General features: G+C 35.1%; 1 protein-coding gene across 1 annotated transcript in view; it reads right to left on the minus strand.

The window, feature by feature from the left end:
* Positions 1–9,896: 9,896 nt before the first annotated feature.
* The window catches only part of LOC118201258 (uncharacterized), a 48,498-nt gene continuing 40,927 nt past the window's right edge, over positions 9,897–17,467 (minus strand). Inside the window, exon 7 of the mRNA XM_035373322.2 lies at positions 9,897–16,200. Coding sequence (XP_035229213.2) covers positions 15,912–16,200 — 289 coding nt within the window. The 3' untranslated portion in view covers positions 9,897–15,911. The remainder of the gene's footprint in view (positions 16,201–17,467) is intronic.

Raw genomic sequence — 17,467 nt, forward strand, 5'->3', positions numbered from 1 at the left:
GGCTATGTTTTTATTATTCAGAATGATCTTGTAAATTGCTGCACTTCCTTTAAACTTATTTCCTCGAGTTATTTTAACTTAATTAAGCCAAATTCTGAAGGCCAGTTGAAAATGACATAAAAATTGTGAATTCTGAAATTAATATTCCTGTCAATTTTTGTCTTACATGAGTCAAACTTCTTATAATTGTATTTTTTCATGACAAGAATAAAACTTTACCAAATATAAGTGCAGAAACCGGGAGACTGCATTAGATTTCGATATTCATCAAAAAAAATTTTTTTTTTATTATTTGAAAGTGCGAAAGCCTTTTCCTCACTTAGAAACATTTCTGTAGTTAGAAATGCATAAATATGACCAACGATATATACTTTTAATCCGGGTAAGGGGGTAGATATGTATACATAGCTACGAATTTTGTACATATGTTAATCATTTTAATGAAATTATATGTGAAATTTTGGTATTATTTGTGTAATGTAACAAGAAATGCTTGATAGACAAGATGCTTTGAAGGAAAAATAAAAGTGCAGGGCAAGTCTATTTAACATTGAGGAAAGGACGAAATCTTGGCTATACCTTATATAGCCAAGCTGTCCATGGTTTTGGCAAGAAATTGTCAAACGTCATCAAATTTGGCGACATTTGGGTCCGGTCGCTGTATACCTGTAGTAAGGTATTGTAAATGAATAACTGTAAATGATCATATATGTAACTGTGACAGGGAAGAGGATCAGTTTCTGTATAGTTGTTTAGTTCAGCGTGAGTTTTTAGTATTGAGAGATCTCCATAAGAGCTTAGCTCTTTAGATGCGCTGTGTTTAATGTTCTTAGTAGTTTGAAGTGTAACTATTGATTAGGACCTGTGATACTGAGAACAGCTGCATGAGTATTTTTAGAAAGTTCCAGAACTGTGAAGTGTTGCTTGTGGTAAAATAATTAGGGAAGAGAGAGTCTGTTAAACTACCATTACTAGGGTATGTACATATCCTTGTTTAACAAGCCCTCACTTCCCTAATCACTTGTTTACCAATTTAAGATAATAAAACTATCCCGTCCTACCTTAGATGATTCATTCTGATAAGTTTGGACATATTAGCATCATCTTAGAAAACATGGTGCTGCATTTCTAAAAACGTGAATTGTGTTTAATGTAGGAAATATGCATACAATTATATAAAATGTGATGAATTTTTGGATAGTTTGATGCATTCCTTAAGTAGGTCTTTGAGTATTCTAGTTTATGTTGTGTATGTAATATAGATTTTCCAGCTTTTCTTCTAGTTTGCATTGTGTAACTGTAGAATTATGTAAAATTTATGGATGTTGATCTTCGAATATGGTATTTAAATTAGTTCTGTATAGTTAAAAAAAAATATTAATTAATGTGGTATAAAATGTAATTGATTCATTGTAATAGTTTGCATATGGAGAATATAAACTTCTATTTTCGGGAAAACATATCAGAAATGTATCAAATCGTGATAAGTCTGGTTAGTCTTCAAGTTCTACTGAAGTGATATAACTTTACAGATTGAGATTTTAAAAATATTTTTATATTTTTGAAGCTGTATCATAGCACATTAGTTTGAAAACTTTTATGACATATCGTTATTATTCATAAATTTTCATGAACGATTAAAAATATTTGAAAGTTTTAGTATCATTCAGGAAACACCTGCAGTTAAACTCTCATGGCACTCCCTAATTAATGTGAATCCTTTGAAAAAGATTGGCATTTGTTCTATGAATCTACGAAATACTGAAATGTTTGGTATCGAATGATAAAAAATCTTGCATGAAGATCAGTATATTTTCACTCTCATTATTGAAAGAAAATCTCTTCTTAATTCTGAAATGGTAATGGTTTTACTCTTATTATTCTCAATATTTGGTATTTTAAAAATTAAATGACTCTAAAGATATGCTAAAATTTATTGAAAGTTCAAATAATTTATTAATGTGTTGGGTTTATTTAAATGATTAAAATTAAAAGAGCGGCATATTAGGCAGTTTCTTTTAGAAATATATCTGTATTTGAAAGCTCTGAAGATAATTCGCCTTACTGAAATTGATGTAAATTTTTAGAAATATATGGGTGATATGATGCTAGGTTACCATATATAGTATCTTTTTTCTTTGCATATCGAGTCTAAAGTTATAATAGGAATTGAATCGTCTTTTTATAGCACAATTTATTAGTATTGTTAAAAGAAATATTGGAAACATTTTTTTTTTTTTTTTTTTTTTGTAAAGTTTTTTGAAAATAATCAATGTATTTGTCAATAATATAAATTAAAATAGTCGAATCCCGCGAACGGGCTGGGTGCATGGGTGTTTCGTGGTTTTCCCCATGTGTAATGTGTATACGAGCCAGTTGCCCTTAGAAAGTCCTCCACGAAGGCGTCCCTCCATTTAGGCAGATAGCCCTAGTGTGCTTTGCCATAATTAAATACACCACACCGTTCAAAATAATAAGAAAGATTTCTGTAAAAACTATGAATAAAAGTCGAAATTTCATTCTAAAAATTCGGAATCTGTCAAACTAAATTAGTGAGAATCGAGATTCAAAACTGAACATTGGTGACGCTGAAGAGCTTAAAAGCATGCATTCAGGTATAAATGATGTAAAAACTTTAAGATAATACCAGAATATGCAAGAAATATTAAAGTTTGAAAATTAAAATGAGGTTAATAATGACGTAGAATAGTAGAATTAGTCATGGTTAGAATACTACAGAATGATAAATTGTATAATTGCCAAATTAAAATAGTACTATAACATATAGACTAAGTAGGGGCTATTCAACCTATTGGACATAAATAATAGATATCGGTTGTAAAATAAAATGCTTAATTGTAAACTATCTCTATGTTTAACATATTTAAACATGTAAATTTATCTGAAATAGTAAGATCAAATGCGTGATTACAATCGAAAATTATAAAAAAGTTAAAATTTAGAGTATGCTGGAACCTGGAAAGAAAAAAAAGTGTCAGAAAAGTATTAAAATTACATCTAAAATTATTTAAAGTTCATGTATATGATAGGAAAATGTAATAAGTTCAAAATTAGAGTACTTTAAAAATTACGAAGATTTGAAATGTAGGAAACAAGTTAAAAGTAGCATCTAAAATTAAATAAAGGTCATATATATGGTAAGAAAATCGAGAAATAAAGCTAAACTTAAGAGCCTGTTTGAAATTACGAAGGTTAAAACGTATGAAAGTAGTCAAAAATTAAGTGAAAGTCATGTACATAGTGTGAAAATATAGCAAATTAGTTAAATTCAGAGTATGTGGGAAACTAAAAACGTTAAAATGTGTGAAAAGAAGTTAAAATTTACATCCTAAAATTAAATAAAAGTCAGGTATATTATCTGAAAACATAGGAATTCAGTTAAAATTAGGAGTATGTTGCGAATTGCGAAGGTTAAAATGTATGAAAGAAGTTTAAAATTAGTGTACTTACAAAATTATGAAAGTTTAAAATGTGCGAAACAAGTTAAAAATTATATCTAAATTAAATAAAGCTCATGTATATGGTCAGAATATATAGGAATGAATCTGAAATTACGAAGGTTAAAATGTAGGAAAGAAATTAAGGTCATGTATATAGTCTAAAATATAAACTGGTTAAAAATTATAGTGCATTAAATATTATGATGGTTAAAAAATGTACAAAACAAGCTAAAAATGTTACACCTAAACTTAAGTAAAGGTCACGTGTGTGATCAGAAAATATAAGGAATAAGTTAAAACACAGAATATTTTGAAGATCACTAACGTTAAAAAGAGCAAAAAAAGTTAAAAACATCTAACATTGAATAATATAATACACAAAAACGCGTGATTTAGGAATTACACTCCTAAAATATAACAAATAAGGTAAGAGTATTGGTTAAAATGCATGAAAATAATTCTGGGTAGAATATATTTAATACTAAAAATGAGTAATGTAGTTAAGATTACGTAATGTAAATCTGGTATTATGAACAGAAGATTTAAGAAATAAAGTAAAATTCTGACTATATAGGAAATTATAAGGTTTAAAATATACGGAAATTTTTTTAATTTACATCTAAAATTAAGGCCTTCTGAATCAGCCATTAAATCCAAAAATAAGCGCCGTTAAGGGTACCTAGGAAATAACCATCTTTTATGTAGTAAAATAGCTGGAATACGAAGAAAATGACAAAGGCTAAACATCGATTAACAAAAACCTCTGGAAAATCAATCAAAGATAATCTCTTATCAAATTGTGACGTCATCTTATCCCTAAATGAGGAATCAATAAACACTCCTTCTTATCTACTGCGCCTCTGCGATCTGCCTGCAAGCTTGTTGCGCTTCCTGTCGGTGAACCGACTGTTTCACACTACTTTGCTACGTTTAAAGAAGTGATGAAAGCATGTCAAAAAAAAGATGAATGCTGGTCAAGAACAGTTCAAGTGAGCCAAGAATTCGTTAAGGAAAGACATGAAAGCCGTTCATACTGGCCAAGAATCCGTTAAAGTAGCCCACCCCAAAGTCCTGCTATGCTGCCTCAACGTGGCGGGGGGTGTCACTGGGCGGAACAGGCGAAGTACGTCGGGAGCATAGCTCCTGGTAGGGCCATCCTAGGCGTGAAGGCCCTTCCAACATGCCCAGCTAAAGCATAGCAGGTGAAGATCCTTCAGGGGATTACCGTCCCGGTGATCGAGTGTCACAATCCTGGAGCCCCAGTGATCCCTCCTCCTTTCTGCCTCCTCTCCTCCAAACTGCAACTTTTCTCGTTTTCGTACTCCCGTGTGGTTTCCTCTTCCGAGGTTCGGGCTCATCATAAGAAATTGGAACAGCCTTGTCCCTAGTTCTTCGAGTGGCGAGAAAACTGCCCACGTGTTTGCCGTGCGTGGAGACCCCTGTCACTGGAAAGGAGGGTCCTGGTAGTTGAAGGGCGAGGTACTGTCCCCTACACACTGGTTTGGCCTCTGCTTTAGAACGGGATGCACCTTGTCCTCACGGGTGTCAATCGGCTGGCCACTAGTCCTTGTGTCAGTGGCTTGGGGACAAGCTCTCGGGAGTACCCAGTTTGCGTATAGGTCCAGCTAGGCCTGGCGTATGAACCTTCGTCCCCTTGTTGGGCTCCACGGTGGGTGGGGCGGTCGGACCCGAATCTTTCTCCATTTAAATATGAATGCTATGATACCTTCCTGCTCCTACAATGTACCCGATAACTCTCCCAGAAAACCAAACGCTAGATTTCGAAGCTGTATCCGGCGCATTAGAGCTGTGCTTTGGGGAGAAATGTTTGAAAGATTACAGTAACTACAGTTACTTCAATTAAAATCGCGTCAACAGAAGCCCACGGAAACACTCCAGGAGTTCACCACAGATGTTGAAAGGTTGTTCCATCTCGCCTTTGTGGAATCCCCAAGAGGAACAACGGAAATACTGTCTCTGCAGTACTTCATCCATTGAATTAGGGATTCGGAAATACAGCAAGCTCTACGTATATCGGATGTGAAAGACATAAAAGCGCTCTGTTGTACGCCGTGAAATTCGAGGCAGCCCAGCAAGCAACTCGTAGGCATCGCTACCCAGTCAGAGCTGTGCAAGTCCGTGAGCCAGTGGATCAATTGACGGCTCGTTTAGATGATTTATCCTGACTAGTGAATGCTTTGATACGGAGTTTGAGTGAAAACAAACTGGCTCTAATGTGTTGGAAATGTGGTACTGAAGGCCAACTACGACGGAATTGCAGAATACCCCAAGGCACGGAAAATAAAACAGACGATTTGAAAAGCCCAGTTTGCCTTGAGACCGAACAGGAGTGAAACGAAACCAATCCTAAAGTGCTGGAACTGCGGTCTTGAAGGCCACATACGAAGGAACTGCAGAACACCCCAGAGTACAGAAAATAAGATAGACGATTTAAACAGAAAATTAAATTAAAAAGGAATGACAAGAAACCAAAGTGCTGGAACTGCGAAGCTGTAAGCCACGTACGAAGGAACGCCAGAACACCCCAGGATACGGAAAATAAGACCATTTCCCTGCAACGACGAAGGAAACAAAAGCGGAGTTTGAACGATAGCGAAAAACCCCGTTTTAGAGCGCTCAAGATTTCTGCAGTGAGTGGCAGCAGTAATTAATGGACTATCCATCAATGGTCGTATCGATGGAGTTTCTTGCAATATAATCATTGACATAGGAGTTAATGTTATCTTAATTCACAAAGATTTAGCTCAACATTTTAAAGATAAATTCATTTAGACGCCATCCTGTGTTACTCTCCAGGTTGCGTCGGGTGATAAAATCGACATAGATGGGAAGGTAAACGTGAACATCACGTTTGGAAGTGCCGCCTACTATCACACGACATATACGGCAGATGTTACAGATCCTTGCATGCTCGGATTGAACTTTTTAAGGAAATGCAATTTTTCCTTGGACTTCAAAAACAACAAATTGCTTTCAGCATCATAGAACATAACTACCCATCATGAGAAGAGATCCTCAGGTCACTTGTCCAGAAGAAGCACTGATTGAAAGAAGAAAGGTTGTGCAACGAATATTCAAGACAACGCAAACTTGTACTTCCTAAATATCCTAAATTATTGCGCATGACTGTCTGGATTTTAAGATTTTGCAGGATTTCTAATAATAAAGAAATGAGTTTAAATGCCGAAGAAATTAGTGAAACTGAAGTTGTGCTCATCAAAATCATTCAGCGTGAGTGGTGCACTAAAAATAAGAGAAAATACAAAGGAACAATGAAGTTTTATGAAGAAAATGGATTATTGAAGGCGAAGACTCGACTCATTCTTGGAGAAGATAGTGATGGTTTCAAATGCCGGATTGTTTTACTGTACCACTTGATAATCAGTTATATCGAACACATACACAAAGGTTTACATCATATTGGAGACCAAACAATTTTATCTCACGTAAGGGAATGATTTGGGATTCCTCGTGGTCGAAGAGTAATTAGAGCAGTTATTTCTTGTTACATACTTTGCAAGAGACATTCAGTTGAAGCCATAGTCACAAAACCAGCTCCACTAAACAGAGTATCAGTCTTTCAAGGAACGAGTACAGATTTGGCTGAAACTTTCTGTTTCGAGAAGGTATCAAAGCTTGGATAGTTTTATTTACGTGCGCAGTATTTGGTGCTGTGCATTTAGAGCTAATTTAGTTCTTTATCAACGGAAGCATTTAAGCAAGCCTTACGTCGATTTTTTGCTTGAAGAGGTAGAACTTCCATCATGCATACCGACAACGAAACTAATTTTGTAGGAGCTTAGCGAGTTTGAACTGGAAAGCAGTTCAAGCTCAATGAGGAATGAGGAAAATCAAGTGAAACTTTAATCTTTCAAGTGCACTGTGGTACGGCGGATGATGGGAGCAAATGGTTCGCATAATCAGAGATCTGTTAAAAAGAAATCTTGGGAAATCTTGTTTAAATTTCGAAGAGATGCAGACTTATGTGATTGTGAAGACATCATTAACAAACGTCCATTAACATATGTATATAAAAATCCATTAACACCTGCTCACTTCTTATATGATGTACGAAATCCATCAACCTCAAAACAATTGATTTGAATATTATTGATGGAAATCCATTTCAGGAAAAGATTACGTTATGTTCAAAGCGTAAGAGATCATTTCAGGAAGCGATTCTAAAAAGAACACCTTGCAGAGTTAGTCAGAATTCCTGATGTCAAAAGATGTAAAGAAAATATTCAAGTCTGCTTCTAGATAAAAATGCAAATCTTGTAAGGCAAATAAGTAAGCGTACACGTGTGTGTAGGCGGAACCAGCAGGAAAACAGGTTTTATAAGCGCGTGGATGGTAAGATGAATTGAGTTCGCTAACATACCTCGGCGAATTTCTTAGTGTTATCTTGCAGCAATCGGTTAAATTCACATCGGAACAGTAAAAATGAGTAACCATCAACGCTCAGATCATAGAATGAGGTGGCGAATCGTGGGGAGGCTAGAGGTAGGCCAGTCGCAAGTCCAGATATGCAGAGAGTTTAATTCAACGCCCAGCATCGTGTATAATCTATGGAAACAGTTCCAGGATACTGGATCCATTGAAAGAAATCCTGGGCAAGGTCGTCCAAGAGCCACAACGGCCAGATAAGATCGCTATTTGTCCATTTTTAGCGAGGTGTAACAGAAGGGCTACAGCTTCTCAGCTCTCTCGGGACCTGTATGCAGCCATAGGAACCCGTGTAACAAGGGTGACTGTTTTCCAAAAGACTGAATGAGAGAGGGTTGTTTGCCAGAAGACCGGCTGTTTGCGACCCTCTCACGTCTACGGACAGGAGAGTCCGATTAGCATGATGCAGGCAGCATAGTGATTGGAGTACGGAGCAATGGGCGACCGTTCTGTTCACCGACGAGTGTCGTTTTAGCCTAAACACCGATTCTCGCCGTACTTTCATATGGAGAGAGCCAGTGACCCGCTACCTACCCTCCAATGTCCGCGAAATTAACAATTATGGCGGTGGCGGTGTAATGGTTAGGGCAGGCGACATATTGGATGGCCGCACACTTCTCCACGTCTTTGACAGAGGTTCTGTGACAGGTGTGAGGTATAGGGATGAGATCTTGGGGCCCTATGTTCACTTTTTCCGGGGTGCAGTGGGCCCCGAGTTCATCTTACAGGACGATAATATGAGGCCACATAGAGCTCTTTTGGTCGACGAATATCTCGAAAGTGAGGATATTCGCCAGATGGATTGGCAAGCCAGGTCTCAAGACCTCAACCCTATAGAGCATGTCTGCAACGCTCTGGGGAGGGCAATTGCAACTCGCAGCACTTCTCCGAGAACCATCCAGGAACTGAAAACAGAGTTGCTGAATGAGTGGGACCAATTGCCATATGCACTGATAAACTGCCTTATTTCCAGTATGACATCACGCTGCGAGGCCTGTATGGCTGTAAGAGGAGATCATACCCTCTATTAACACATTTCTTTTGTGTCTTCTGCAACCGCTGTTTCAGACCTTCAGACTCCCACGTGTGTCTGTTATAACTTTTGAATGTTTATTTTGTTTGTATTATATCAACCTATGTTCACACCAAATTTTATTTAAATCTATGCAGTAGTTCTGGAGATCATATATATTGTTATCGTAGATCAAATATGAAAATTCTCTTAATTTATTTGACCAGTGTATGTCTCGTGCTGCACTGCACGGAGATTTAAAAAAAATTCTAATTCTACTAAAAATAGCTAACTAAATACAAAATCCGTAACAATATTTCTCTGTTTTACTGTAGGTAGTTACCTTCTGAGAAAAAGTCATATCTAGTAAAAACTACAACTAGATACATAAAGTTGAATGTTTCAGTAAATTGTTAAGACTTTTAAGTAACTTAAAAATTATACCCTGTATTGAATTTTTTATGCATGTTTTAGTTTATGAAAGAAAAACATCGAACATTTACTTTAAAAGAATCTGGTTTTATCTTTTGATATTTAAAAAGATTTTTCTCTTAAATCTATGAAAGTATTGTTATTGTTATTTGTAACTGTTACGTACTAACGGTTTTTCTTGTTCGAACAATATGTTTTCATCGCATTTGGCGATATCTTGTTCTTATCGCCGGTCTTGGCGCATGTTGGCTATAACGCCACTCATGTAAACTACACACTTGCAGTTTTGTTTTCTCCTATAGCGAAACGCTACTCATTCAATCAATTCAATAAATAGTTAAGGTTCATAAATGTTTATGTTTAATTGATCATCGCAAAACACAACGCATCCGAATTCACCGTAACCTAATTTGCCATTAAATTCCTTGAGTATATTTCAAGCAATTTGAATAAAAATTCAGGATACCAACTATTATGAATTTAATTTTCGTATACTAGGTTTTTTATTTATAAATAACAACACGACCAAAAACACAAATTTATCATCCAGATCGCAAGCACATCATTTGAAAGATTGAGAACAAAGTTGTTTATTTCAAAATAACATTGCATTTGATAACAAAGTAGTGTAACAAATAACTAAAATTTGCAAGATTTAATGATACGTATAATCTTTCAAAATGAAAATTATCATACTTTTATCCTTAAGCTGAATATTAACATTTTCAGTATGTTATGTTAGCTTTCAATATGAAAAGCGATTAACTATTAATATGAATTTACAGTTCATCATGTAGAAAACGGTTTTTGAGTTCATCTAAAGCTGAAAGACATTAGCAATTTATTAATTCAGGTATGCTTCACGGCAGTAAAATGATTTTCAAGTTTTTCCTTCTCTGATGAAATAAATTTACGGCAGCTCACATTTCAGATTCCTGAGTTAAAGAGCATGGAATCTTCTCAGATAATACATATCTAACAAAACAGAAAAGCAGTAGGAAGTGAGCTTTACAGAATCTGAAATATGAAGATTAATTTATAGTCCGTTTAAGAAAGTACACACATCTAAATGTACATTGAACACCTTCTCAAATAGTAAATAAGTAATTCAGGTTTTGTTACTTAAAGAGGAAAAGCTTTGGAAGCTAGTTACCTAGTAAGCCTAAGAATTGCCAAGACTGGGTAGGCTAACACTATTGGAGTTAAAACTAATTACCATCAGCTAAAGATGTAATTACCTCTTTAGTTGATGGTTGTAAGATGGTAATTATACACTGACTGCCAATAAGTATTTGGACACCTATGCAGATGACGATATCTGCGGTCCTAAGGTACGTCACGGACTCCGCCGGTATATATCGTGTACGAAACAGCATCGGCTTTAGTTGCATGCAAGATGCCTCGCAGTTCGGAGCTCTCTGATTTCGAGAAAGGTATAATTATCGGGTATCTCAAATGTGGCCGATCCTTAAGGGACATATCTAGCGACATGAAGTACACAAAATCGACAGTGGCCTATGTGATTGTCGGAATGTGCCCAGAGTCGGCAGACCAACGAAACTGGGAGATAGAGACCGACGAGGGCTGTCCAGAGAAATTCGGAAGAACCGCACCCAACCAATGGCCCTCATCCGCGAAGAGTTTCAACAGGCATCCGGGAGTATTGTTTCAATGAATACCATCCGTAAGAAAGCACATCTGCTTGGTTTTCAAGGTCGTGCTGCTGCCCGTAAGCCTTTGAGCACAAAGTCCAACCGCGCTGCTCGGTTAATGTGGTACAAAGCACATCGAAATTGGACCATAGAGCAGTGGAAACGGGTTCTTTGGAGTGACAAATCAAACCTTACCGTTCGGATGGCAGGGTCTGGGTCTTGCGTCTACCTGGAGAACGTCTCCTGCCAGAATGCATTGTGCCAACAGTCAAGTTCGGCGGAGGTGGAGTTATGGTCTGGGGGTGTTTCTCCTGGTATGGGCTGGGACCCTTGGTCCCCATTCATGGTAACCTCAAGTCCGATGCCTACTGCACTATTTTGGATGACAATGTACTTCCTACGTTATAGCAGTTTTACGGGTTGGACCCCTGTTACTTTCAGGACGACAATGCCAGTTGTCATGTTTCGACGTTAACCAAGGCTTGGCATGCTGCCAATGGAGTTCATCGAATGGACTGGCCTGCCCAGAGTCCAGACCTGAACCCTATCGAAAACCTCTGAGACGAGTTGCATCGCCGAATTCAGGGGTGCACTACCCGTGCAAAATCGGTGAAGGAACTTCTATGTCTTCTCCAAGCCGAGTGGAAGAAAATACCATTAGCTGTCATATAAAGACTTGTGGAAAGTATGCCCCGCAGAGTCTACGCTGTAATTACCTCTCGTGGAGGCTCTACCAACTATTGATTTTGAATAAAGTTAGTTTTTCTTTTCTATCACAGGTGTCCAAATACTTATTGGTAGTCAGTGTATTACCATCAGCTGAAGATATAGTTTTAACATTATTCAACGAAAAAGCGGCTAAAGAACTTGATAATATTCCCTTATCAAACGACATAATAAGTCGACGAACTCATGAAATAGCAAATTTCCGTAAAAGAGACACTTATTCAAAAAATAACACACAGTGAGTATTTCGCACTGCAATTGGATGAAAGTACTGATATAAGATACTTTCTTAGATTATTAGTTTACATACGTTTCGAAGAAAATAAACAAATTGCTGAAGAGTATTTATTTTGTGAACCCCTTCATGATACGGCAACAGCAAATAAAATTTTGAAAGTAATTGACAATTTTATGTTTGCGAATAGTATTCCTTGGAATAAGTGCACTGGCATGTGCAGTGACGGAGCTGAGGTTTTAATAAGAAAACATTTGAGTGTTATTTCTCAAATGAAGATAGTCGCACCTGAAACTATATTTACTCACTGCTCATCGTGAAGTTTTAGTAGCCGAAACAATCCCCGTATACCTGAAAATCGTTTTGAAGCAAGCTGTGAAAACTGTTAATTTTATTAAGAGCTTGTAGAGACATTAGGTTATTTCGAAGCAGGAGTCGTGAAAAATGAGCAATGCCCCCGCCGGGTTTCGAACCATGGACCTCTCGAATACGCGTCGAGCGTGCTGACTGCTGCACCACGAAGGTATGCTAAGAAGGCAGGAGAAATACTTTATAAGCCGAGCTTTAAATTCAAGAATATTTACGATTTTATGCGAAGAAATGGGCAGTGAAGATGAAACGCTTTTGTTACATTCCGAAGTAAGGTGGTTTTAAATCACCTATTTGAGCTTGATGAGTTAAATCATCTGTCTCACGATCAGAAATTCAAATTTTCCTCTGTGATTCAGAATTTGAATTGTAAAAATGTTTGTTTAGTGAATTATGGTTGGCACGTTTAGCATATTTAGCGGATATTTTGGGAAAGTTAAATGAACAAAATTTAGAATTACAAGGGCAAAGTGTTAATTTATTTACCATTACAGGTAAAATAAATGCATACATAAAAAAAACTCGAGCTGATAATCAAAGAATTGTTTAATAATATTTCAAGCTTTTTATAAGCTTGTAGAAGGTTTTCTGATCGAAAATAATTAAAAAAAAAAAAAAAAATGAACGTCTGACATTAAAAATCATTGTTTTGCATTGATAAATAATTTTAACATGTATTTTCCCGAGGATTATGAAAAAGAAAATTGGATTAGAAATTCATTTTGCTGAAATGTACCTGAAAATTTATCTCGTGAATAAAAAAGTACAATTGAGAGAAAATTTCTGTGATCGAACTTTAACTGAAGATTTCAAAAAATAACACATTTGTTAACGTCTGGCTGAACCGAAAGAAAGAATTTAAAGGCATTTTCAAATAAGGCTATTAAAATTATATTGCCTTTTTTGCACAACTTATATGTGTGCACAAGGATTTTCTTTCATATTATATTTGAAAAATAGATACAGAACAAAATTAAAAATGGATCCTGATTTATGGATAAAGCTAAATCAAATAAGACCAGACACAAAGAGATTCAAATCTCTTCAACAGACGAAATTTCAGACTAAATTTTAAATTTAAAGTAGTATAGCTTAAATTTTGATAATTAAAATGATAACCAATTTTTATTCTAATATATTTTATGTGTACATATTAAATACAAATAGCCAATAGCTTGTGCAAATGGCAAAATATATTTTTTTAATATCTCCATAGAGAAATGGAAAAATAATCATTGTAAAATGTTGTGGTGGTACTAAAGTTTTTCAGTTTTTGTTTACATGATATACATTAGTCAAAAGGTTGAGAGCCCACCAGCGGCCGAGCCGTTAAAATCGCTGAACACTGGTAGTTTGGTCCGAGGTTCGAATCCCGTGAACGAGCTGGCTGCATGGGCGTTTTCGTGGTCTTCCCCATGTGTAACGTGTATACAAGCCAGTTTTCCTTAGAAAGTTCTCCGCGAAGGTATCCCTCCCCTTAGGCAGATAGCCCTAGTGTGCTTTGCCGTATTCTCAATACACACACACACCAAAACGTTGAGAACCGCTGCTCTAATACAATATTAACGAAATTTGTCAAATTATTTATAAATATTATTAAGATAGTTGAATGTATGATTACCGAATATTCAATCCTAGATGATGAAAATGATGTTTTAGAAAAATGTGCTTTATTCCAAAAGTATCTGATTCAGATGATCCTTCAAAAAGCAGAAATGCTCCGCCTTTCTGTTATGCCAATTTCATAGTCAATTCATTTATTTTACTTCAGATTCAGACTTTCCTGTTTTCACAGCATGAGAACAAAACATAATACTAAATGCATTAATTTTAATGCTCCTTTAGGCTGTAAAATTATACCTCTGATTACCTATAATACTATTTTTAATAGTTAGAGGCTCATCCTTAGGTTTTAGATTATTCGTAAGGGTCTCACGATCACACACACATACACACACAAAATCATCTCAAGTTCAATTAGCCATAATTTTCAGTAATATTCTATTATAAATGTCTTTATAACGATAAACTTCGAACCGCTCAAAAGTTTCTTGTCAAATCAGTGGACCAGTTGTAAAATATCTGATGTGAACACCAAATGACTTCCTTGTATGGCCTATTAAATTATACTCACTTTTCCTGCATTTCATTTAAATTTATTTCCTCGAATCTCGTTAGAGATATATTTCTCATTCAATCAATTCAGTTCTCACTTTGTGGCAAGGCAAAAATACATAAAAACTCAAAACATTTTCTGCTAACCCATTCGTTTTGCTATTTTAGCTTCGTTATTAAGCATAATTTTTCTCACACTTACGCCAAATATAATTCAACAAGAAAATCACAGAATTTTTATTTAATTTAACAAAATTTAGAATTCTCGATGCAGTGTTAAGTGTTGGCATACATTTTTACATTTTCTCACTCTTTTCTGAGTTTAGCATATTAATGTTCAGTTTTCTTGGTAAAATGGCTAGCAAAAAAAAAATTGTGTTTTTTACTTCCTTGTACGAAGTAAAAAAGAAAGTATTGTAATCGCGAAAAGTTTCAGGCAGCATATTTCAACGAAAATATCCATTTTGACCGCTATCGAATGCAATTTAACGATGTTTTTGCGTGATATCTGTACGTAAGGACAGAATAAAAGACTCTTTTCCTCAAAAAATTATAAAACTGCTTTAAAATGAATTCTAAAGAGAATTTTTCGTGGCGTCTGTACGAACGTATGTACGTACGTATCTCGCATAACTCAAAAACGAGTAGCCTCAGAACTTTGAAATTTTGTATATAGGACTGCTATAACATGTAGATGTGCACCTCGTATTTTGGTTGCAATCGGCCGCACCAAACGTATATAAATATATTTATATATATATATCCACTCTGTTACTCGGGTCAGTGATCTAAGTTTCTTTACTCTTATATGTTTGTAAATTGTACATTTTTTGCTTTAAAAATGATTGAATTATGTTGTTCTTATCTTCCGTTTAAGGTTTTTATGCCTTTAGTAAATCTGTATGCAATATTTTTAGAATTATCAGCAATTTTAAAGTTGTTTAATTGCCGCTAAGCCTGTTTTTAATGCCATTGATGTTTATATTTGAAACAGGAGACTAGTGGATTTGTTGCCAATCTAGAGAAACGTAGCTTCGCAACAACAAAGATAACGCCTTCATTTATTATTGCCAATTAAATCATGCTTAATCCTTTCTCAATCTTTCAAATTCATCAAAGTTTTACAAAATATGAAATAGATAATAAAACAAATTTGAAATTCAAAATTCGGGTTTCCATGTGCACATGTTCAGGTAGGGAACTGCGTTGCTCAAAATTTGATGACTTTAGGTACCGTCACTTTTTCACATTGGGAAAACCATTAATACATTTATGCAGATTCTTCAATTATTTAATTTCTTTAAAAATAATATAGGACGATAATATTTGGTGGCAATTGTTTGAAAAATAATACACCATTTACAGTGATTCTATTTCTTTTAGAGAAGATGTAGGGAAAGATTTTCTGCTTCTTAGATTTTCTTAATGAATTATTGCGTGAACTATTTTGAGCTTTCAATTAAAGGTTCACTGTCTTCATTTTCAAAGAGATTTTCCAAAGATCTGCGATTTTTCTTAGGCAGGGCGTACCTAAGTTTCTCCCAGAAGAGAAACTGTCCCCACCGCAAGCATGTGCAAGATCTCATCAGTGCGGCCAAGGTGCTGTCCAGTTGAGAAACTGGAGGAAGTTCTCCATTGGTGACAATGATAATCCGGCGGCAACTTTCTGTCGTTGAGAATGACAGTGCCTTCTTGAATAAATGCATGGATTGAAGATCACACAGGAAATCTCTGCAATGGAATATAACAATGTTAGTCAAACAGAAATACGCGCAATTAAATTTAGAAAGAAACTTAATAATCTCACAACAACTTAACGTTAAATCTTATGTCAGCATATCAAAAGAATAAAAATAAAGATGGTATAAAAAATAAAGGGCAATATGAAAATAGGAACCCACTGTTAGACAGCGTTCATACAATTATTCTGTATCGAGGTAGTAATATATGATATTAGAAAAATCTTTGGTGAACATATTTATAAAATCAGTGTATATCATAAATCATATGAATCAGATATAAATTATACATGCTGTAGACATTATTAAAAATAGGATCAGGAATAAAAAATATGCATATCTGCTCTCAAGTCACTCAGTTAGTTAAATAAGATATAATTTTATTGAACAAAGAAATTTTAATCTGACATGAAAATCTTGCGATGTGTGGACAGAACACTGAGATATGGTAATTAGCTAGGTAATGAAGAGAATGAATACTATACTAAAGCAATATAATGTAAGTGAATATAAAACATGGGGAGTGGGCAAACTGTTACGTTCCTAAGGCACCTTGTCAAGTTATTGAATCGCTTCAAAAGGACCCATAATTTTTTAATTTTTCCTGTATTTGTTAATCTTATGAAACACAACATAAGTGCTTTCATTAATAAAGTTTAATAAAATAAAATAAAAATAGTGTGTAAAAATTAGCATTTGTATGTCTATGTGTAGCAGCTTTTGCTATGTGTTCTTAATATTCTTTACTGGAAAAAAAAAAAAAAAAAAAATGATACACGCAATTAAAATACCATCAGTTTTATTTTACGATATGCTTTAGGTTTTGATATGCCTGCAATATGGTCAACTCTATTTGGATGCTAGTAATTTTGTTAACAATTAAGATTTTTTAAATTAGTCGAATTTTAATGAACATTCCACAAAACTGAAATTAATATTAAATAAAAAAATCTGATGCGGACATCACATGACTTTCCTCTGCGGAATATTAAATTATAAGCATATTTTCCTGCATTGCATATAAGCATATTACCTCGAATTCCATTAGAAATAGATTTCTTATTCAATTAACTCAGTTCTCACTTCGCAGCAAGGCAAAAATGCATAAAACCTCAAAATATATTCTTTAAAAATTGAAAGATATAGAAAAACATAAAACACCAAATACAGTTACAACAATTAGAAAACAATTTTTACAAATAAAATTAGAGTTTCTACGCAAAAACAAGCAATTCGGCCAGCAGGTAAGGAGGTAGATT

This window comes from Stegodyphus dumicola, chromosome 5, assembly GCF_044657685.1.
Source record: "Stegodyphus dumicola isolate Sdum_Otavi_A_Nest chromosome 5, ASM4465768v1".
Classification (NCBI taxonomy): domain Eukaryota; kingdom Metazoa; phylum Arthropoda; class Arachnida; order Araneae; family Eresidae; genus Stegodyphus; species Stegodyphus dumicola.